At 48.5% G+C, this 24,095-nt stretch overlaps 1 protein-coding gene across 1 annotated transcript in view; it reads left to right on the top strand.

The window, feature by feature from the left end:
• The window catches only part of NINL (ninein-like), a 75,299-nt gene that overhangs the window by 8,417 nt on the left and 42,787 nt on the right, over positions 1-24,095 (top strand). Inside the window, exons 2-8 of the mRNA XM_012655021.1 lie at positions 4,546-4,642; positions 8,852-9,024; positions 11,315-11,381; positions 16,519-16,709; positions 17,476-17,628; positions 18,418-18,588; positions 22,694-22,830. Of these exons, the coding sequence (XP_012510475.1) occupies positions 4,546-4,642; positions 8,852-9,024; positions 11,315-11,381; positions 16,519-16,709; positions 17,476-17,628; positions 18,418-18,588; positions 22,694-22,830 (989 nt within the window). The remainder of the gene's footprint in view (positions 1-4,545; positions 4,643-8,851; positions 9,025-11,314; positions 11,382-16,518; positions 16,710-17,475; positions 17,629-18,417; positions 18,589-22,693; positions 22,831-24,095) is intronic.

Raw genomic sequence — 24,095 nt, 5'->3', positions numbered from 1 at the left:
ATTAATCTTCTGTATAGTTGTTACTGATTTCATTTCATTGTGCTCTGATCTTGGTTATTTCTTTCCTTCTGCTGGGTTTGGGATTGGTTTGCTCATCCTTTTCCAGTTCTTTGAGATGCTTCATTAGACTGTTTATTTGTGAACTTTCTGTCTTTTGGATGTAGGCATTTATGGATATAAATTTTCCTCTCAGGACTGCTTTAGCTGTGTCCCACAGATTTTGATAACTTTGATAACTGTATAGCTTCTAAATTAATTCTTTATGATTTAGTTCAAAGAATCTTTTGATTTCCGTCTTATTTTCCCCCTTAACTCAGTAAGATGCATGTTTTAATTTTTAGGGTAAACAGTAAGAGAATGGAAATAGTCTGTATAGCTTCTAAATTAATAAAGAGAAAAATGAAATCCTAAAATATAATCAGTAAATCCAAAGGGAGAACAGAAAAGATAAAAAGCAGGAAAGTCAAATTGAAAGCACAAAATGAATAGATTTAAATTCAAATATATCAGTAATTACATTATACATAAATAGACTATATCTTTCAGCTAAAGTATAAAGATTGTCAGATTGGAAAAAATTTATGTACTGTTCAAAAGAGATACATCTAAAACATAAAGATATACAAAATTGAAATTAAGGGTTTGATAAAAGGCCAAGTATGGTGGCTCATGCCTGTAATCCTAGCACTTTGCAAGACCAAGGTGGGAGGATTGCTTGAGGCCAGGAGTTCAGGACCATCCTGAGCAACAGAGTGAGACCCTATCTCTACAAAAAATTAAAAAATTACCTGGGCACGGTGGCACATAGTCCCAACTACTCCAAGGGCTGAGGCAGGAGGTTCTCTTGAGCCCAGGAGATTGAGGTTCCAGTGAGCTAGGATGACGACACTGCACTCTAGCCCACGCAAGACAGTGACACTGTCTCAAAAACAAAACAAACAAAAAAACACAAAAGGAAGTTTGATGAAAAGATAACATAAGTACAAGCAAAAGAAAGCTAGGGCAATTTTTTGATATAAGAGAAAATGGACTTTAAGTTGAAAAGAATTACTGAAGTAAAGGAGGGTTAGCATTTTATAATGATATAAAAGTTTCCGTTTACCAGAAGGGTATAAATGAACATTCTATGACCCAGGAGTCCCGTTCTTTGGTATGTACTGTAGAGAAACCCCTAAGGACACATGTACAAGAATGTTCAAAGCAGTTTTGTTTTTAATGATCAGACACTGGAAACAGTGGAAATACGGATCAACCAGAGAATGGACTAACTGTTGCACAGTTATACAATGTAACACTATACAGCAAAGAAAATCAATTATACCTGAGCACAGCAACTTAGATGAATATTAGAGAAGTAACAGTGAGTCAAAGAAACAAGAACCAAAAGAATGTATCCAGATGATTCCATTTAGATCAAATTTAAAAAGATGCACAACTGGCCAGGCGCGGTGGCTCACGCCTGTAATCCTAGCACTCTGGGAGGCCGAGGTGGGTGGATCGCTCAAGGTCAGGAGTTCGAGACAAGCCTGAGCAAGAGCGAGACCCCATCTCTACTAAAAAATAGAAAGAAATGATCTGGACAACTAAAAGTATATATATATATAAAAAAAATTAGCCGGGCATGGTGGCGCATGCCGGTAGTCCCAGCTGCTCAGGAGGCTGAGGCAAGAGGATCGCTTGAGCCCAGGAGTTTGAGGTTGCTGTGAGGTAGGCTGACGCCACGGCACTCTAGCCCAGGCAACAGAGAAAGACTCTGTCTCAAAAAAAAAAAAAACAGATGCACAACTAAGCCATATATTTTAGGAATGCATCAAATGAGGCATAGAAAAGCAAGGAAGGGCTCCGGACTAGCAGTGGGGAAAGTCGCCATACCACCTTTGACTCTCATTGAGAGGCAGTGGTGGCGGCTGGGGGTTGGGGGGACCCTGATGGAAGGAGGGCGGGGCCTGATGGGGGAGGCCGGGTGGAGGAGAGAGAGAGAGAGAAAGGAGGGCCAGAACCCTGATGCTGACGGCAGTGCGCCTGAATTTTCCATCCTCTCGCTTGAGGCGGGAAGGAGGAAGAGGTGACCTAGTGGGGCGGAAGTAGAAACTGGACTTCCTTGTCCTGCCGGCTGTGTACCAGCCCAGTAGACATTTGAAGCTGTCTGCCAAGCCGCTGTTGAAAATCGGCGTCAAAGCCTGTGTCTCTCAGTTTCCTTCAGACCCCGTCATCTCCCGGAGTTTGAGTGGAATGATTCACTCGGTGTCACAGCTGTGCTTTACATCTGTTATGTCTCTATTTAGCAATTCTGAAACCAGGCCCTTCCCTTAAAAACAATAAAAACCTTGCGTGGTGTTTTCAATTTTTATATGTTTGTGCCCTGGTTTCATCTACCGCGTTAGAAGGCGCTTTCATTTCCTTACGTGTATTGAGCGCCCGCCATGTGGACTGGTCAGGCCTCTGCCTTCGTAGACCTAAGCTGGTGAGAGAGAGACGGTAAACAAAACAGACATGGGGTGAATGTGAAACTGCAACCATGGTAGCGATACAGAGAATTATGTGGTGTTAGGGGAGTGTGAACTAGGAATTTTGCCTTCGTTAAGGAGGTAAGGGAAGGCTTTTTGGAGCACGTGAGGATCATGCTGAGTGCCAAAGGGCTAGCAGGAGTTAACTAAGGAAAGGACATTCCACGTGAAAAGAATAACATTTGGAAAGACTTGGGTCAGGAGGGAGCTTTTCCTGCACAAATAACTGGGGCTGGAGCGATGAGGGGCCTGCCAAACCTTACAGGCTTCGTGAAGGAGTTTTGTTTTTGTCCTAAAAGCAATGGGATATCTTCGAAAGGGGACCAGATTTAAATTTCGCAATCATTACAGTTGATTAATGGGGCTAATGCGGGGAGGCCAACCAGGAGGCTGCTGCCGTAGTTCGTTCACAGTGTGTTAAGAATGTATTGTTTGTATTAATATTTATCAATCCACTCTTTGAACAGATTTCCAGCAGTTTTTCAGTTTTGAAAGGAATAGTTTCAGACTCATTGAGGCATTCATTTATTTACCCTAAATTAGTACAGTTCATGTAACACACATTAATGCCTCTTTACATTTAAATCTACTACATGATAGATGAAATTTCCAGCTCTGATAAATTGGGAGTCCTTTGAGTAAAAAAAAAGAAAACAAAGAAGCAGGCAGGTAAAGAGTACAGGCCACAGTGTGTAGAATCCCTTAGATTCTTAAGAAGACACAAGACATTGGTTTTGCATACCTAGAAAAATTGAGGTTCCTCTGTTTTCCTACCACTAAGAATACTTGTACATAAACATCTTCTGGGAAGGGAACATTAATTGACTTATTGAGTATTTTTAAACTTCTCTGAGTGAACAACAGAAAAAATGATTTTTTAAGTTGAGAAATAACATCAACCATAAAGCTCTAAGAATTGCAACAAAGGTTAGCTCTGATTTCTGCACAAGAGTACACTTGTTAGTGATCCAGACACAAAAAAGAATTCTGAAAGTGGGTCTCATTGATTTTTAAGTTAAGTCCAATGTGTTTTGGAGGCTATTAAAAAAGATATAAATATGATTTTTGCTCTCAACCTAGTTGGGAAGAGATGCTACTGATTTAAATAGAGGAGTATATGAGATTTTGAAAAATTCTACCTTTAATGGTGTTCAGTAATCTTTTACCTAAGCCATCATATCCCTACTTTGCATCTTTTCTTTCTTTAGTTCCCAAGAATGAGATAACCTACATCAGAGATCAAACAGTATAGGTAATAGATTAATTAGTATTTTGATTATTTCAAAATATTTTATGAGCTTTTTTTGCCCCTTGTAATGTAGTTAATATTAATTGCTAGTCAAGGTAGATGCAGAAATTTTCCATCTGGAATATTTCTTTTTGAATTCATGTTGCTAAAATGATTTCCTTTGATACAGTGCTGATTTTTTATGATTGTTTCACATAGTTAATCATCTAGAACAGACTACAAAAAAATATACTTTTCAATCCTTAAGAGTAACCTGAATTATATGCCAGATTCATGCTTTAATTTCCATTTGTAATCTGCCTTCAATAAAGAGTTAAGCTAGTGGGGAAAAAAAGAAATAAAGAAAAGAAAAACAAGGAAGTTATTACCATAAAAGTCAGAGTAGGAGCCAGGAGATTTATGGGAAGAGATTCCTGGTGGAGGGGACTTCTGGGATGCTGGCAGCATTCTGTTTCTTTGGGGTGGGAGTAGCATAGATACTGGGTTTTTGTTTAATATTTTATGGTCCTTATATCCCTCTTTTCTGTGCCGTTTTATTTTCTAATTATGTTCTTTAATTTATAAAATTGTTAATAGTGTTTATTTGGTGGTAGGTTATGATCCACTTTTACTTTCCTTATTCTATTTTAAAAATTTTTGAGAAAATATTTGAAAAGATGAAATGAACATTCTCATTCTAAAAGGCAACAGTAAGATGTTTCTAACTGAGAAAAAAACCAAAAGATTAACATATTAAATGTATAATGTGTTGAGAGTAACATTATCCTATCTTTGCTTAAATTTATCCAGGTTAACTTTGAGGAATTTAAGGAAGGTTTTGTGGCTGTGTTGTCATCAAATGCTGCTGTTGGCCCCTCGGAGGAGGACAGTAGTACTTTGGACACAGGTAAGGTGATTTCCTCCTGTCTACTTTAGTTTCTGTTCATTATTTATTTGTTACCTTTTGGAGTATAATATTCTAATGGAAGAATCTAGCAGTTTTGAAAACTAAATTCTAACTCCACTTTCTTTCACTGCCAAGCTGTGTGGACTTGGACAAAACCCTTGGGTGTTTTCTTCTTTCATTTCCGTATTTGTAAAATAGCGTTATAACAACACGTGCTATGCCTGCCGCGTGGGGTTGTTGACGAGATCGAGTGAGCGAGCGGCTGTGGAGAAGTGGAAGATTCCAGACTTCCCAGCGCAGTGCGGATGTTAGGGATGCCCTCCCGGGTCCCCGGGGGCGGCAAAGCAGGCTGGCCAGGCGCCAGGACAAGCTGGTTTGTCGCAGATAACTCTGTGGTGCTGTTGCATTGTACTAATCGTAATCCTGTCATAAGAAATGGGGATGGTGGGACGAGATAGCATTAATAAGTGGAAGTGGCGTCCTGGGGAAAGCCGCCTGGCCTGAGTTCCGGTCACGCGGTGCAGGGAGCGCGGAGGAGGCCCTGCGCAGGGGTGCCGCTGGGATGGTGGCGGCAGCGCGCCTCGTTTACGGCCGCGCCTGGCCTGCAGGACCCCGCGTCTGGACGGCGTGTGCGGTGCCGAACGCCGCCACGTCTGTGCTGTCGACTAGCGTGCTGAAGAGGGCCGCTGCCCCGGGGACCCTGGTCAGGAGGGGCTGCCTGGGGTCGGGTAACGGGGTCCAGGGGCTGGGGCCAAGGAGGGGAAGGTGGAAAGGGACACGGGCTCACACAGAGCTCTTCTGTGCGCCAGGCATTGAGCTTCACGTGTGTTTTATGGAGATTCCATTTAGCCCTCATGGAAATCTGTGGCGTTATCATACCCGTGTTCAGATGAGGAAACAGGTCCGAGGCGAGAAGACGTTTCTCCACGATCCCACAGTATGTGGTGGCCAGGATTTGGGTCCCGGTTTTGCAACTTGAGGCCCTGGGCCCCTGTGTGCGGGCCGCCGCCCCAGCCCGCTGGGTTCTGGTGGTCGGCTGGGCCCTTCCCCACCTCCCCTCCTGCTGTGGAGACACAGGGGCACAGCAGGTAGAGCCCTGGAGTGGGAGGGGACGACTTGGGGTCAGAGCCAGCCAGTGGCTAACAGCCATTTGCATGACCTTGGGTGAGTTGCCAGTTGCTGTCTCTCACTTTCCTTATCTAAGACGTGAAGGGGGCCACTTGCACAGGGAGCCTGGAATGCGATTGAGTTTAAACTAAGTGCCTTAAGAAGGTGACAGCCTGGCCCCATTGATGTCATGTGTTTCCCTGTCCATGTTAGCGAAAACAGAAAATCTTTCCCCTAAGTGTGAGGTGCTTCTAAGCTTAAAACTGTCTGAATCTATGGGGCACGTTCTCAGTTTTTCCAAAGAAACAGGAAGCTAGTTTAGGACCTATGCTTTTTCTCACCAATTCCAGTTTGTTGTTTTTTCTTTTGTTTCAGGTTAGCTTTGTTTCAAAGCTTTCCTCAACTCGATGGTTGTGTATGCTGCCTGAGACAAGTTCCCTCCTGGGGGCTGGGAGTCCCTTATCCACCCCAAAGGGCTGTGTGGGTGCTGGTGGAAGAGTTGGAGCAAGCTGTGCCAGTGCCCCCCGGGACCGTGTTGGTTTCATTTCCCCAGACTCTGGCCCAGTCTTAGTGGTTCTGGCCCTCCCTGGTCCCTGGCCTTGCCCAGTCCCAGTGCCTTCCTCTCTCTCTCCTTGGGCCCCTTCTGTCTGCAGTGCTCCAGGGCTCTGCCCTCAGGGCCCCGCTGCCTGCTCTGCTCCAGTCCTGACCGTACTTTCTTCCTGATTTCTGACCTGTTTGCTGGCTCTTCCCTCACTTCCCATCTCAACTAGAAAAATGTGCTTTCTGCGAGTTGTTCCGTGAGAGTTCCATGATGTGACCATGTGCCCTGGATTTTGAACAACAACCTTGCTCCCCTGTCATTCTCTTCATTTTGTTAAAGGCCATTATTGAACACATAATTGAATGCATTTTAATGTGGAGCTTTGTTACACTTTCCCTATAATTAATACATCAAGAAGGTGCGCCAGCTGTGCTGGGTTCTGGTTCGAAGAGTGCTGTCCAGTGGGCCCTTGTGGGGTGTTGGGCACTGTTCACTGTGCACCTCGTGTGCCCTTTGGGGTGTGGCTTGGGGGCCTGGCTGTACTCACGCTGAGCAGGCGCTCGGCCCAGGTGACTCACAGCATCCCTCACTGGAGAGGAAGAGATTTCACAATTCCGTGGGACTGGGAAGCTGCCCCGTTTATTCTGCCCTCGCCCATTTCTGCACCACTCTTGTTTCTGTCCCGATGGGCCATGTGAACACTCTCTTCTAGGGTAGCATTTCTCTTGGATGGAGGGAGGTGGGACACTGCTGGGCTGCCTTTTGTGAGCGTTGGGGAATATTACAAAAAAGCATGTATTTTTCTGGGTGGCTCAGTATCCTAAGGGAAGTGCTGAATGGTCACTTGAGCGAGCACCCTTTCGGCAACTCAGTATTGAGAGTCTTTGTCCGTGTTGGTAGCTGCCCTTCTGAGCACTGGCACATTTCCTCTCATGTTCTCCTATTTTCTGTCTGCTAACGTGGAAGCATTTTCCTCCTTGTCAACACTCCCCATGAACTCTGTCTCTTCTGGTGAGCATTTGGTGGGTCAGGCCCTCTTGATGCCTGTTGTCCTGGGTGATTTTTTTTTTTTTTTTTTTGAGACAGAGTCTTGCTTGGTTGCCTGGGTTAGAGTGCCGTGGCGTCAGGCTAGCTCACAGCAACCTCAAACTCCTGGGCTCAAGCAATCCTTTTGCCTCAGCCTCCCAAGTAACTGGGACTACAGGCATGTGCCACCATGCCTGGCTAATTTTTTCTATATATTTTTAGTTATCTGGCTAATTTCTTTCTATTTTTAGTAGAGACAGGGTCTCACTCTTGCTCAGGCTAGTCTTGAACTCCTGACCTTGAGCGATCCACCCGCCTCAGCCTCCCAGAGTGTTAGGATTACAGGCATGAGCCACCATGCCCGCTCCAGGGCGATTGTTAATAGGGTCCACAGTGACTCCAAGAGTGTCGCAGTGGGGTGAGAAATTAAGAGGTCACCCTGAATATTGTCAGATGCCTTAAATGTCCCACTGTCACCCCACATTCAGCATGTCCTGGGTGGGACTCACCATCTTCCTCCCTGAACTTTGTCCCTCGTCCCCAGTTGCCATCTTTTTCTGTGTTGTAGTCAGCTGGGCTCGACCCAGCCTCCTCCTCTGCTTGTCTCAAGGCTGTGGACCATCTTTGTGGGGTGCAGAGGAAAGAAATAAGGCAGTGCTTGGTCCTGGGGAGCATGACTTCTGCTGGGCTGAGGTCCAGCACACCTGCAAGGAAACACACCTCAGTTTCCCTGGCTGGGCCTTACTTCACTGGGGCCTTATCCCTTTCTCTCCAACTGGCTGCATGCTGGTGCCTCCTCCCTCCAAGCCCCACGCCCTGTCGTGGCTGCTGCATATGCTGCCCTCGCCAGTCTCTCTCCTGTCTTGCCCACATGGCACACTTTATTAGGATTTGGAACAGGTCAGTGTTGGTTTCTTCTGTGCCTGAGAGGTCCCAGCTATTATGTGCAGGTGTGGAGAAGTAAGGTGGGAAGAAGAAAGTGCAAGGAATTGTAAGTTGGGATTCTCATCGATTCTAAAACTAAAATCCACACCAGCCTCTGCCCCATACTGTTAGACCTGCTGTGGGGTTTCCTGGCTGTGTCTGTGGCCATGCCTGCCCCCACTACACCAGCCCTGTCAGGATGGGGTTTTAAGGTGAGTAGTCATGGGACGTGATCATCAGGTTTCTAGAGCTGTATGTTCTTGGATTATTGGAGGATATTTTTTCATTTGCATAAAAAGCTAGATTTTGTATTAGTCTTTGGTTACATAAGCAAAAGTAAAATGTTCTTGAAAAAGTGCAAATAGTGCATGACATTTATACAAGTTCCTGTCTCCCTGCCCTGGCTTTTTCAATCTCCCAACCCAGGCAATAAGATAGCCCTTGTTAATTCTTTCTTGTGTTCTTCCAGACGTTTCTGTGAGTATAACCGTGTGCATCCAGGAGTTGCTGTGTGCTGAGTCTGCACCTTCCTAGAGGGCATCCATCAGGCATGTATGAGCCCAGAAATGTTGCAAAAGACTCCCCCACCGAATCTCTCCTTTTCTTTTTAGCTGCCTCCCGTGCTGTCCCGCCGAAATACATGAGGGGCTCTAAGTGGTATGGCCGTTGGAGCCAGCCCGAGGTGTGCGATGCTGCCATCAAAGCCAGATATGTACCAGAACAGCAAACCAAGGCCAACCTGAAAAGCCAGCTCCGGCGTTCTGCGTCTCTGGAAAGTGTAGAGGTGGGCCGTGCCATGCCTGTCCACTGCAGGTTGCTCAGTATTGGGGAAATGGCATCTCCCGTCATCTCTGTTCATAACATGTGATCACAAGAGGATGTGGAGAGGACGGAGGCACTCCGAGGCATCTTCAGTTGCCAGAAGCATGGGTCACATTGAAGAATTTCGTTTAAATTGTCTTGGGTCTGATTGTCTTTACAGCAATCCTGGCCACAGGGCTCTCTCCTTCAGACTTGGGCAGTGGAGACTTTGTGCGTAAATCCTTTGTTCTCACCCTCCCTCCTCACCACCACCACCTTCCCATCGCTGCAAGAAGGTGATGTTTGTGGCTGCCTAGGAGTGAGTTGTTAATGTGGTGAGGATAGAAAAGGGAGGATGCCATTTTGATGCAACCTCCTTGTCGGGAATGTGGGTGCAGCAAGCCACAGTTCCACCTGCTTCCAACACTTAGATGTACCAGAGCCCACACACTTACAACCTGCCAGACGTGTCCCTGGGGCCTTGGGAGTTGCTGACCCTTGCCACCCCCACCCCCGGCCATTCACTGCAGGTGCGTGGGATCGAGGGATCCACCTAAGCTGCTGGAGCCTTTCAGTGCTTCATTTTGAGTAAACCATCTGTGGTGCAGGTCCACAGCTTGCAAGTTAATCGTGGGCTCAGGAGACCTGTTTTCAAAGATTCCAGAAGGTTCCTGGTTCCTGATCTCTGTGATGTCAGCTTCTGACAGATGGGACGGAGCTTGGAGCTTATCTTTAATAAGACAACTCTGGGGCCCAAAATTGATTCGTTTATATTTTCAATATTTGTTGAGGCAAAGAGGAAAAACAAACATAACATTTAAATCTTAAGAGTCTCTTTTCTCAGGGGCGTGTTACACCCGGGCAACACCAGTAAATCTGGGGCATTCCTTTTTTATTCTCTTTTTAAAACTTGGACCTCAGGGACAGAGGATTGAGTGAAACTACTCCTCATGGTGCTTTATCTTCTTTGTGCCATTCTGTTTCTTAAATCATCTTTGATTCCTGAAACCTGAACACAGGGAAAGCTGCCTTTAAGATTGTCAGTTGAGTTGAATGCATTAGAAAAATGGAGTTGAACATTTATCACCAACTCACAGATTCTGACTGTTTGAGGAGTAGAGTCTTGATCACCAGGCATTCACTCCACACTCCGGCATGGAGATGCACAGCATCTGGGCAGATGTAGACTCTGACTTCATGGTCAGCTGACTCCACTGCAGCAAAAAGTTACTACTTAAGTCACATGTTTCTCGATGGTCCTGTGTCTCCTCTTTTGGGTGCAAGCTTGCAAGACTGCTGAAGTAACACACTGCCATCCTGGAGCCCCTGGAGGGACACAGAGACCTGCTCTTGCCTTGCGCCTGTTTGCTGAACTGATGTGGATGATGAGGGAAGGGTGCAGATAGGCAGTGATCAGCCTTAGGGAGCGGGTTTCTCTCCTATTAGGACACACAAGTGCTTGATTGTGTTTTTGGTGTGGACTATGATGACTTTGGTTTGTGTGGAAGAGCCCGAGTGTAGAACAGTTGTGTCACTGTCTCCAGGTCCTATCTTCTTCCTCTGAGAGGGTGTCAGTCCATGTGGTGTGTTACAGGCTCTCAGCTAGGTCTACACCATGCGGGGCCTCAGCCTGGGGCTGCCGGCTGGCGAGTACGGTGGCCCCAAGGCTGTGGGGTGAGCTTTTCCTTTGAGGGGTTGACTTTGCATCCCCAATTATCCCCTCCCTCTTCCCAAAACATCCTGTTCTGTTTGTTCCTGGTGCTCCAGTACCTGTAATGTCCCCTAGGACAGCAGTCCCCAACCTTTTTGGCACCAGGGACTGGTTTCATGGAAGATAATTTTTCACAGACGGGGCAGGGGGATGGTTTCAGGATGATTCAAGCACATTACATTTATTGTGCAGTCAAACCTCTCTGCTAATGATAATCTGTGTTTGCAGCTGCTCCCCAGCACTAGCACCACCTCCTCAGGTCCACCTCAGATCCTCACAGGGAGCATGTAACCTAGATCCCTCACGTGTACAGTTTATGGTAGGGTTAACACTCCCATCAGAATCTAATGCTGCTGCTGATCTGATAGGAGGCGGGGTTTATGCAGTTGTGTGAGCAACTGGGACTGGCCGTAAAGACAGATGAAGCTTTGCTCACTTGCTTCCGGCTATGCGGCTGGGTTCCTAACAGGCCATGGCCAGGACCAGTATGAGTCTGCAGCCCTGGGGGTTGGGGACTGCAGCCCTAAGGGATTCACATTCTTCTCTTTTCATTTTTCTGCAGAGTCTCAAGTCAGATGAAGAAACTGAGAGCACTAAAGAACCTCAGAATGAATTATTCGAAGCACAAGGTAAAGCCAGGCCTCATGTTTTGTGTTCTCTGCTTTTGACGAGAGCTTCGAAAGTTCAAGGAGCTGTCGCTGGGCACTGCACAGCCACAAGTATAATTTCCTGCGAAATGCACAATGTGCATAGTGTCCAGGCTGCACCCCTTCTCCTGGAGTGGTCAGAATGTCATCACAGCTGTGAGACAGTCACTCAGTTCTCAGCTTCCCCTGAACTCAGATCCCAGGGCAGAGGCCACTGGCCAAGGGAGCAGTGTGCTTCTGTCTCATTTCATGGTCTGCAAGTGACCCCACATGGCAAGTGTGGCCCTGAGGTTTCAGGCTAGAGGGCCCTGCTCAGCCTGATCACTCACACGGTAGCCCTGCACCTCCTTCCTGGCAGGCAGGGATGGATGCAGTCTCTTTCCTGCTGTGATGGAGCAGCCTCAGCACCCACCAGGGTCCCAGTCTGTGCCCCAATAGAGTGTAAGATGTGGTCCTGGCTTCAGAGCCGTATGTAGCAGCTGGAAGGCCAGCAGCTGGTACACATAGGCAAATCACGGTACACCGGCATCAGAACACTGTGCAGCGTGGAAAAGGGAGGGCCAACCATCTATGCTGTTGTGGCGTCCTCCTCAAGATCTAGTGCTTTGGGAACAGAAGCTGCATGCACAGGTATGAGTGGGATGTGAACTCCGCCTTTCTAGGGTGACATGTGCATTACATGCTTCTGTGGGTACAGAAATACCTTAACAGGCTAGGCAAAAAACTCTTCACAGTAGATCCCTCTGGGGAGGGGAACAGAGGTTGTGAAGGGAGGACTTCTTTTTCATTTTAATTATATTTGCCTGTGATGCAACTTTGATATTAGCTGATAAACAGCTGTTAAGAATCCTAGAGTGTAACTGGGGAGATAAGACCAACACTTACAGCAAACAATGCCAAAATAGAAGACAGTGTATTAATAGAATTAACTGCTGACTTATGTGATGCCTGAAAAAGTGAAAAAAGGAGTTCCGCGGCAAGGTACATGTGAGAGGATGTGTCACAGTGGGGTATTGAGCACCGAGTAACTACTCTAGGTGATTCGCAGGGGTAGCCTGGCTAACCCTTGCAACAGGCTTGATGTGGTCGAGCATCCCTTCCCTCAGAGCAGCCCAAGGCTCAGGGGTAAGGGTCTTGCTGAGCTTGAGAACAGAGCCAGGGTTCATGCCAGGCCTTCATGACCATAGCCCAAGCTTTCATGACACTGCTGCAGAGCTGCTCTGAGGAGTGGGCTGGTGCTCCAGGAAGGCTGGGAGAAGGGATGGACTTGGGATGGGAAATCATGTGAAGTGTCACTCATGCCTCTAGGCTAAGGGGGCTCAGACCAGGACTGCCTCAGAATGGCCACAGGTGGCCTCGGTGTGGCTGGGCTTCCTCGAAGCTTGGTGGCTCAGAGTAGTCAGCCATCTCACCTGGCCACTCTGGGCCCCAAGCACGTGTGGTCCTGAAAACAAGGCTGGGGTTGCCTCATTGAGTTCAGGCCAGCCTCAAAGTCACACAGTGTCCTTCCCACCATATTCTGTTGGTTGAAACTGTCACATGGATGCCAGGTTCAAGGAGAAGGGACCCAGACCTTATGGGAAGAGTATCAAAGAATTTTGAAGCCCTGTTCTTAAACTGTGCACAGAGACAGGCTGAAAGAAGAGGGAAGGCATTTTGGAAGAGGGGAAGAGTTGGAACAGGTGGATGTCATGTGCTTCTAGAAACAGAAAAACCGGAGGCATCAGTAGACTTGTGGGGAGCAAACTGTGGGGTCCTTAACAAGCAGATGTAGAAGGTGTGGGGGCCCACAGGAGGCTGTCTGGTCTTCGAGGAAGGCAGTGATGAGGAGGACAAATGCTGGGGGTGTGGGCTGCCGGTGACCGGGGAGGAGAGTCTGGAGCTGACTGAACAAGGACAGAGGCCTCTTCAGGCTGCTGGCAGCCTCCAGCTGCCTGGTTGGGTAAGGGGTGGGGAGGCGCTGTTGGGTATGTCCTGTTGGAGGAGGTGTGAGGTCCCGCCCAGAAGACATCAGACTGCCCGCTCTGCTGTATGCCACTCGTGAGACATGGTTAGATCTGTGGCTCCTAGTCAGCACACTGCACCCTGGGCACCCCCAACCCGGGTGAGTGCCCTCCGATTTCCTTTGTCTGGGCTGGGCTGTAGGCCGGGTGGGCCGCTGACCATGCAGGGCAGGGAGTAGTGCTGGTCTGTATTCCTCAGTCCTGTGAGCAGTTTCACTGCCTTTCTGGGCTTTTCCCTGTGAGCTGGTGGATGCCCTAAAGAGGTCTCCCACATGGTGGGTCACATGGGGCTGACGGTGCAAAAACCTGGCTTGGAGAGAGGGAAACCAGCATTGCCCTGGAATTTCTGGCAAAGTAAACAGTACTCCGTGGATTGTGTCCTTGAGTGCCAGGGACATTTTTTCTTCAACTTTTGTTGGGGAAAACGACAGAGAAACTGATCTGAGCTTCCATCTGTGCTGCCTTGGACTTGAAGTCTAAATCTAGGGTAGCAAAAGGAAGTGCTCTCGGGAGGAGATTATTTACAGAGCAACTTCGGTGTTTTCTACCTGGAGAATGGGTTTGGGTTCTTCCCAGTCGTGGGCGGAAGCCTTCCCACCAGCTCAGAACTGACAGGAGTACACGCACACTCTTGTCAGGCATTGAAGGATTTGCTTGCCCTCTTCTGCGAGCTCTGAGAAAGGAACTCCAGTGTCAGGGTTGCCTTCGCATTTCTACTCAGACATGGTAGGCTGGGTGGGGTCTTAGAGGTGGCCTTTTCCTGACTGGCCCTTTCCTAGCGTTTTCCTCATCCCGGCCCACACGTCATTCGTGAGCACATGGGTCCTGGCCTTCCTTACGGGATGATGGTTTTACTGTTAACCAGGGGAGTTATCAAAGCAGTTGATGCCCATGGGGCTCATCTACCTGAAAGATCCAGGCCACTGACACAGAACTGCTTCCCTCTAAGTCTGCATTAGGTGAACGCAGCCTCCTCCCTGCCTTGGGCTGGGTGGTATGGACTGGGTGTGGAGGGGCGTGGTTGGCTGTACACAGAGCTCCCCATAGGCACTGCCTTATGGACACCCAGCGTATGTCCTCGTCCACAAGTTGTTTCTTCCAGCTAAGCTTGAAACACATCAGGAAGCCAACCAGCTGAAGAAGAAAGGTTATAAAAACTGGCCGTCTGTCAACCAAACCTTTTGATGAGTCTCAGAAACACCTGTGCTCCATGTGTCTGGCATGTGGAGTACATAGCACCACCTGCAAAGGATTTTTGCCAGAAAAATGTTTTAAAAACCAACAAAAAGTTAAACCTGAATCCAATTAGTCTTTGAAGCTAACTTTAGGTTTTCAGGAAACGTTAGGGATAGAGGAGCAAGTTAAATGACACCATGAGGAAGCAAGCAGGTAAATCTCAGATGGGGGACATTATACAGAACAGCTGATCCCGTTTCTTAAACAACACTGGGCTGTCGGGAGGTGAGAGAAGGCTTATGGCCAAAATACTTGAGAGGAATAACAGCCAAGTGCACCCTGGGGAGTTTGGACAGTGATTCAGAAAAGTCACTATAAGAAGACGTCTTTGAAACAGTTGGAAAACTACTGTTTTTGTTAGGTATGATAGTGCCATGTGGTGATACAAGAAAATGTCCGTATTTTCTGGAAATATATACTAAATGTGTGGGAGTGAGATAACGTGATATCTGGGATTTCAGACATAGACAGTCTCCAGCTCATGATGGTTCCACTTAATGATTTTTCCACTTTATGGTGGTGCACAAGTGACACGCCTTTAGTAGAAACCATGCTTTGAAGACCTATGCAACTGTTGTGTTTTTCACTCTCAGTATGCAATAAATTATATGAGATAGTGGACACTTTATTATAAAATAGGCTTTGTGTGAGATGATTTTGCCCAACTCCAGGCTAATGGACATGTTCCTGAGCACATTTAAGGTAGGCTAAGCTAAGCTAGGATGTTCAGTACGTTAGGTGTTTTAAATGCATTTTTGGCATACGATATTTTCAACATAGAGCAGGTTTATGGGGACATAACCCTGTTGTAAGTTAAGGAGTACATGCACTGTCACATGCTTCAACTGTTAGGAAAAGGGGGAGAGATGAAGTCTATGTGGCAGAGTCCTGTTGTCACTTAGCCCGAGCAGCAGGTGCCCTGGGCTTCACTATGTTCTTCTCTTTGCTCTGGATAGGTTTGGAAAGTTTCTAAAAATTAGGTTTTTAAAAAACTGATCTTTTTGTTGTAAATAAAATAATAGAGCCCTCTTATGTGCTTTCAGTGGTCTGACTTTAGAAACTTCCCTTTAGAAAGAGCTTTCCCCAGGTGGAGCAGAGATTTCCTTTAACATTATGAAAATTTGCAAACTCAAAATGAAATGGAAAGAATTGTACTGTGAACACCCATGTAGCCACCATCTAATTCCACCTTTGATGTTTTTTGACTCCCATGTGTCTATCTGTCCATCCCTGTCCATCTGCCATCCCTCTGGTTTCAGGGTAGTTAGCCAGCATGGGTGTGCATCCCCCGGGTGCTTCAGCCTGGAGCATAGGGTTTAACTGTTGTTGGGATTTCCCCCCAGCTTTATCAAGGTGTGATTGACAAATAAAAATTGTATACATTTAAGGTATACAGCATAATGATTCAGTATGTAGGTACACACACACATTGTGAAATGGTTACCACAGTGTAGCTAATTAACATCTCCATCATCTCATAGAATTACTTATGTGTGCTGAGAACTTTTGAGATCTACTTTCTTAGCAGATTCCAAGTAACTAATAGAATCTTGTTAACGGTAGTTACCATGCTGTATGTTAGGTCTCCAGTACTTACTCATCTTGTAATTGAGGGTTTGTACCCTTTGACCAGCATCTCCTCCCACCCCACACCCTAGCCCCTGCTGAGTAACCACCATTCTACTCTCGGTTACTGTGAGTTTTCACATTTTTTTAGATTCTACATGTAAGTGAGATCATATGCTATTTGCCTTTGTTATTTCACTTATTTCACTTTGCACAATGTCCTCTAGGTTCTTTCATGTTGTTGGAAATGGCAGGATCTCCTTCTTTTTAAGGCTGACTCATATCCCACTGATTGTCATTCCCCTTTGCTTCAGGCCAGCTGCAGACCTGGGGTTCCGAGGTCTTCGGGAGCCCCCAGAAGTCCCGCAGCCCCTCCTTTGACACCCCCGAGAGCCAGGTCCAGGGCATCTGGGAAGAGCTGGGTGTTGGCAGCAGTGGGCACCTGAACGAGCAGGAGCTGGCTGTGGTCTGCCGGAGTGTCGGGCTCCGAGGACTGGAGAAAGAGGTGAGAGGGCCGAGACGGACCACCCCAGCAGCTTGTCCCTTGCAGTGGTCGTGGGTTAGTATTGAGTCTGGAAAATCCTTCCACCCTTCAGTCAGTGATTCAGGAATATCACTTTCTGGTCTAAAATCCTTTGATGGCTCCTGGCATTTCTGCTGAAGGTCAACCTCCAGACACCTTGGAAAATCCCTCTCTGGCCGCTTGAGTCAATCTCACTAACTCCTTGCCACTCTCACATGAGCCGGGAACTTCTAATACCTTCACTCATGATCCTTCCTCTGCCTGGAACACCTTTCCTCTTCTCTGGGCAGCCCAGTTCTACCACCCAGCCTAGATGCCGAGTCTGAGCCTGCCTGTGTTCCCCGGGGGATGTGTTAGCCCTGCAGGGGTGGGCTGAGGGCCCACCTGGTGAGGACTGTCCTCAGCCCTGCACCCTTGCTGGACCGTGGATAGCGGGGCCTGGCTGTGCTCCATGTGCACATCTCTGCGTCCAGCAAGTTCCTGCCCTGGTAGACAGTGAGTATTTGTGGATTTGGGAAGCTTAGGTGATGCTCACTTGCAGTGGGGTGGAGACTGGCAGGGCCTGTGGCTTCATAGGACAGAGGAGGCGGCCTTGGGAAGGCACAGCCAGGTGTGGCATGGAGTTTTGAGTTTGGCTAAGGACAAGCAGACTGCCTCTGCTGGGAGTGGGGAGGCCCTGCTGAGGATGGCTAGTGCATAGCTCTTGTGGCTGGGCCTCTGAGCCTGAGATGTAACGGCTTTTGTTTAGGAACTGGAGGACCTGTTTCACAAACTGGATCAAGATGGAGATGGCAGAGTGAGTCTTGAAGAATTCCAGCTTGGCCTGTTGAGTCATGAGCCTACCTCACTTCCAGAATCTTCCACTCAGGTCAACCTGAGCAGGCCCTGGTCTCATTACCAGGTAAAATGAGACAATTAAATCTTGGACCCCAGCGGTTACCATCACTCTCTGGTCACTGAAGCTGCTGATGCCCTGGCTGTGCCCCATGCAGCAAGCTGAGCTGTCAAGGACTTGGACAGGGGCTTGTGCATACATGTGTAGGTGGGAGGCCTGTGACTTAGATTCTAGAGCCACGCAAATCTGCGACTGATAAGTGTTGCTTCTTCCTAGCTGTGTGTCACTGGGGCCGTTACTCACCTTTTTTGAGACCCAGGCTCATCTGTAAACTGGGGACAGTCTGGGTGCCCACCTCACAGGGCTACAGAAGATAATGCACAGTGTGTGGAACATGGCAGCTCCTTAGTGTGTCCATGTGCTGGCATGGACCTTCTGGGGCTCTGCCTCTGTGTGGCCAGGTGCTCCTCACTGCTAATCCCAGGGAGGAACATTAAAGCCTCTTTATCGTCCCCCTTCAAGCGAAGACATGCTGACTGGGGCTGTCTGGTTGGGCCACGCAGCACAAGGCCTCAGAGTTCTTGAGACAGCGCCCTGCTGGGTGTCAGGAGTCCCCGGTCCGTGTCCCAGCTCTGTTACTGCAGAACCGTGTGATCTTGGGCAGACTACGTGCCTCTGCTCCCTTGTCTAGGAAAAGGAGCTAACAATAATCTTGTGAGTTCTTACTAGGCCCTGATGAGACAGCAAAGTGCCAAGCACAGGCTGGTGAGGGTGGAAAGCACGTTAACAAGGCACAGATGCTCCGAGGCTTACCAGCGCCTGGGGCTCGGGGTATCTTCCGTTTCCCCCATGCAGGTTCCGGAGGAGAGCGGCTGCCACACCACCACGACCTCATCCCTCGTGTCCCTGTGCCTGGGCCTGCGCCTCTTCTCCAGCATCGATGATGGCACTGGCTTTGCCTTTCCTGAGCAGGTCATGGCCGTGTGGGCCCAGGAGGGGATTCAGAACGGCGGGGAGATCTTGCAGGTTTGGAATTGGCCACTCCCAGCTGCCCCATTGGGTGATGTCCAGGCAGTGGTGGGGCTGGACAGGGGACCTGGAGAGGAGGATGGATGGAGCACCCCATGCCGGGCGCACACGCTCTGTGTGAAGTCCATGTAGAGAAGTCCAGGTAGAAATATTTTTCCTTTAATTTTTGCTATTAAAATATAGGAAATTTTAATTTAAAAATAGAAAAAATAGGGAGAAAACAATAGTCTGAAAAAAATCCAGGTGGAGGTAGGCTTTAGTATCTTAGACATTTCTCCCCAATACTAGGGAAGGAGGTAAGATGACTAGAAAGAAATGCCTGCCTTGTGATGAAGGTGTCTGTTGGGCACCACTGTCACCGTGGTTACTGATGAGCTCATGGTGAGCCAGCATTCCTCCCGGAGCAGCTGCCCGGCTGGCTGAGCTGTTCTCCCCGCGGCACCCACTCAGTCTAGACCCTTCCTCCCATGGGCCGCGTGTTGGGGGGCTGTCCTCACGCAGGGCCACAGCTCTTCACAGGCTCACACTTCCTCCAGGGACACGGGGCCAGCCCTTGGTATTTGGAGGGAGCTCTGCCCTAGGGTGGCAAAGTCCAAGGTGCACAGGGGCCATGCACAAGTGACAGAAGACCACCTGGGGAAGTGCAGCAAGCCGGACTTATTTTTTCCAAATTTTACTTTCCGTTGTTAAAAAGAGGTTAACTATACAAAAATGTCTAAAATAAAAAGGAAAGCCTACCCCTCTTTGTCCCCATTCCCCAGGGGAGGCGGCCATGGGTGGCTTAGTGGGCATCCTGCAGAGCTCTTCCCTGGCACATGAAACATACACACATTCATACATTCTGGTTTAAAAAAATTTTTTTGCAAGATTGATATCAAACAGTGTATCTTGCTAATTTGTGTGTGACTTTTTCCCTATTATTAGATGTGTGGGTTTTTTCCATTTTTTTCCTATTGTAAATCCCAGCATAAACATCCTCATGCTCCTATGCTGGTATTTCTCTGAAGGGTAGATTCCTGAAATTACGTATTTTAATTCTTGACAGGCTCTGTCATATTATCAACAAAAATGCCTGTTAGCACAAACCAACAGTATGTGACAGAGCCGAAAGACAGCCTTGAAAGCAGTGTGCCAGACTTTGTGGGTGAAGACCCTCCTGGGCCTCAACTTAGCCAACCAGTTTCCCCTAGGATGAAAAAGGTCAGACCTGGGCAACTGGCCCTCATGACTGTTCTGAAAGCCAAAGGCTGAGCCGGAGTCACCAAAAATTGCACACAGGGAGGGCAAAGAACAAAAGTGCTTGCAGTTCTGAGTTGCCCTCTGACACCTAACTCCTTGGCACTGGGGTCCCCTGGCTGCCACCGTGGTCTGGTCAGTGATGAATCTCCATCTTGCCTGTACTATTTTAGTACTTACTCCTTTTACTGCTTTCCTCCTGTTCTCAGCAATAGAGCTGCTCATTCTGGCCCTGCTTTATGAGGAGACCCTTGGTTGGTTCTCTCTCACTGCTTAACAGATTATCACCAAATTGTGCCCTGCAACACAGTCAACAGTTCATATCTCACGTAGTTTCTGTGGGTCATGAATTTGAGAGCAGCTTAGTGGGGTGGTCCTAGCTCAGGGTCCTTATGAGGTTGCAGTCAGGCATCAGCCAGTACTGCAGTCTCCCAAAGGCCTGACTGGGGCTGGGGATCTGCTTCCAGGATGGCATACTCACCCCAGCCAGCTGATGCTTGCTGTACTCGGGAGGCCTCCGTTCCTTACATGTGGGCCTCTCTCTACGGCTGCTTGAGCATCCTTACAACATGGCTGCTGGCTTTCCTGGAGCGAGGGATCTGAGAAAGAGCAAGGAGGAGGCTACCTGTCTCGTGACCTAGCCTGCAAGTCACACACCATCACTTCCTCAATATTCTGTGGTTAATATTGTGATACAGGAAAAGCCAAAATATTTTTCTTATTCTTTCAACTTGACAGTCAACACAGAATATTTCCCACAGGCTCCCCATACACCAAGCAAGCAACTCTGCAGTGGACACCAGCTGGGTGTCCTCTAATTCAGTTAAATTCTGATACTGTCTACTTGGAGATAGGGTCAGGTCCCACAGGTCGAGGGCTCAGTCCCACAAGACTGCCCCCCACTTCAGATGCCAGTTGCAAGTACTAGGTTGTCATCTATACTTCTCACTGACTGGGTATAAACTGGGGTTCCCATGACCTCCTCTTTGGGTGTCATTAATTTGCTATAGTGGCTCACAGAACTCGGAGAAACACTGTACTTATATTTACCCATTTATTATAAAGAATATTACAAAGGATACATTGAGATGGAAGAGATACTTAGGGTGAGGTATGGGGGAAGGGATATGGAACTTCCATGCTCTCTCAGGGCACCACCCTCCAGGTACCTCCATGTGTTCAGCTATCCAGAAGCTCCCAGAACCCAGTCCTTTGGGTTTTAATGGAGGCGTCATTACATAGGCAAGATTGATTAAACCATTGGTTATTGGTGATCAACTCAACCTTTTGCCTCTCCTCAGAGGTTGAGACTTGGCTGAAATTCCCAACCCTCTAATCCTGCCTGGTCTTCCGGGACACCAGCCCCCACCCTGAAGCTACCCTGGGCCCCAGTGACCAAGCCACCTCATTAGCGTACAAGAGATGCTCTTACTGCTCTGGAGATTCCCAGGATTTTAGAAGCTGCATGTCAGGAAGTGGGCGAGGCCAAGTACTCATTTCACAATATTATAGGGGTGAGCCCCAGCAGGTGTGGGTGCCAGTGCAATCAGGAGGTGCGGGCACAGGCATTCGGGCAGTTGTGGAGGCTCCCACTCTGGGATGGTTTCTGATGACTCCCTTCTTGGTTGGGAAACTGCTGCTGTGTGTTCCCTGCCCCCATCCAGTGAGGTTGTTGCTGGGAAGTTGGCACTTGTATAATAACAGCCTCAGGTTCCCATGTTGCTCCACAAGCTTTACCCATTTCCTTCAGGAGCGTGCAGTGGGCAGCCGTGGGAAGTCAAGTCTCCATTCTACAGGGGAGTGTCCAGGCTGGGCACGTCCTGACACCCAGCTGGTGTCCACTGCAGAGTTGCTTGCTTGGTGTAGGGGGAGCCTGTGGGAAATATTCTGTGCTGACTGTCGAGTTGAAAGAATAAGAAAAATATTTTGGCTTTTCCTGTATCACGATGGTTCTGACATGGTGCCTGCTGCTGGACTCAAGTGAAGTTGTTTCTAATTTTTAAGAGTCATAGTTGGAAGCAGGAGTCAAGAATTCTCGAGGCCAAAAAAGCAAATGCAGCTAAATATTAGTGATCGGTCACTTGAGCTAAGGGGCTTACGGGTTTTCATTGTTCTGTTTTTTTTATTGTGGTAAAATACTCATGACATAAACTGTTCTGTCGTTTTAATTTTATTTTTAAGTTTATTTTCCAAAATCCTGAGGGGGAAAGAGTGTTCCTGTCTGGGACACTTTTGACGGCGGCTCCCTCCTCTGATCATTTTTCTACCGACAGAATTACCTATCATACGTGTATTTCATAGAGATATATTAATCAGGAGTCTTTTAGTTTGAAATGGCAAAAACCCAATTCAAAAGGAGAGCGTTAGGGAGTGGCCTGGGTGGGCAGTAAGGGAGGACTTCAGGAATCGAGGGCTCTGAGCTCCAGGGATGCCATTAGGTTCTTTCCATCTCTCCTCCGTGGTCTTCCTGGCCATGGGGCTTCCTGAGGCTCACACGGTCCTTACAACCATTGATTTCAGAGGGAAAAAGGGCCTCACTCCCCTGGATTCCACATCAGTCCCCTTGAGGTGCATGCTTGGAACATACCCCTGTCTCTGTCTGCCACTTTGTCTAGAGAGGGGGACTCTGTCCAGCCCGGTGCACCCACCCCTGAAGCAGGGATGAGGGTCTGGGGGACCACGGTTGTGGACAGTCCACCAGAGGAACCTGGGACGGGGAGGGGCACCTCTCAGTAGGCAGACATAAAAGGGGCAGGTGCCGCCTACAAGAGCTGGGGTGAGTCTGGTTCCCTGGACTGTCCTTGGGAGAGCGTGCACGTGGAGAAGTTCCTCATCCTCTCCCGCCCACCGGGCTTACTACTTCCAGAGCCTGGACTTCAGTGTGGACGAGAAGGTGAACCTTATGGAGCTGACCTGGGCCCTCGACAACGAGCTCATGACAGTGGACGGTGCTGCCCAGCAGGCAGCCCTGGCCTGCTACCGCCAGGAGCTGAGCTACCACCAGTAAGAGCCTGCAAGGGACTGCGGGGTGTGGGAGTGAGGCCAGCCAGGTGGGCCTCGAGGGGAGTCTGGGACACACAGGACACTGGGCCACCCTCATCCACCTCAGATGGCCAGTCCTGGGGCAGGGCTCTGTGCACCACCTGCCCTGTGCTCTCCAGCCCCTTTAGCTGGTGCTTATGGAGGGACAAGGACAGAGCTGAGCTATGGAGAGTGGGGAGGTGAGTGATACCCACTTGTCTGCATTTATGGGCTAGACAAGGTGTAAGGACCCAGGGGACTGCCTGCTCAGGCTTTTGAGTCCACAGAATTTCAGAGTCTCTGGCTTTCCTCATGGTTGGTGAGAGGCTGAGCCCCCTTTACCGAGGTTCCAAAGGGAAGGGCTTGAGCTGACCCTTTATCCTGCTGATGCCAGAGCTTGCAGGTGCGGAGGCAGGACTCTCCAGTTGGCTGGGGATGTGCCTCCAAGAGCAGCCAGAGGAGAAAGAAGTGCTTTTCAAACATGGTCACAGAGTGTCCAGTGACAGTGGGCCAAGAACACTTTCCCTTTTAACTGGATTCCCTTTGGCTTGGCTGACCACCCAGGCCATCCTGCTAAGCAGATTCACCTAAAGATTGTTTTTATGTTTTTATTGGTGTTCTGAAGCAGCAGAAAAGATTGGCAGAAATCACAATCTCGATCCTAAAGACCTTGCATCTCATTAGGTACCTACATTTCCATAGGTGCCAATAGAGGAGGCTTCTGGCCTCAGGCAGCTCTGCAGATAGAGAAGGACTTGTCTAAATCTCTCCCTTGACCTTCGGAGGAGAAGGGGGGAAAATCTCCTTCTGAGGGGAAACAGTCACTGGACTAGCAGCTACCACAGTAGTTTACAGAGAGCCTCAGCTGGGCCTGGGTGGCCAGACAGAGCCAAGGCCACACATGTGAATCACCTCTTGCTTGGTGACTCCCCTTGTACTCACTTGGATGCCAGGCTGCTGGGTGGCAGGGCTGTGGCCAGTAGGGATGGTGGGTGGCCTGCCTTCTCCGTTTTGTGTGTCCATTCCTGCAATAGGAGCTGGGGATCCAAGGTGCCCATGGCCCAGCTATAGACAAGAGGGCACTCAGATCCATTCTCAGGCGTCCTGGGGCTGTCTAAGAGATGTGGCATGCCGAAAGGCTGCAGGCTCAGACTTCTTTGGCAGGTCATTTGGCCTCTCTCTCTCAGGATACACATTTGTAAAATGGACATAGCAATTTAGGAACCACCTTAAGAAGGGGTTGGTGG

This window comes from Propithecus coquereli, unplaced genomic scaffold, assembly GCF_000956105.1.
Source record: "Propithecus coquereli isolate 6110/MARCELLA unplaced genomic scaffold, Pcoq_1.0 Scaffold459, whole genome shotgun sequence".
In the NCBI taxonomy this organism is placed as follows: Eukaryota; Metazoa; Chordata; class Mammalia; order Primates; family Indriidae; genus Propithecus; species Propithecus coquereli.
Note: the sequence above shows the minus strand (reverse complement) of the source record. Positions and strands in the feature narration are given on the sequence as shown.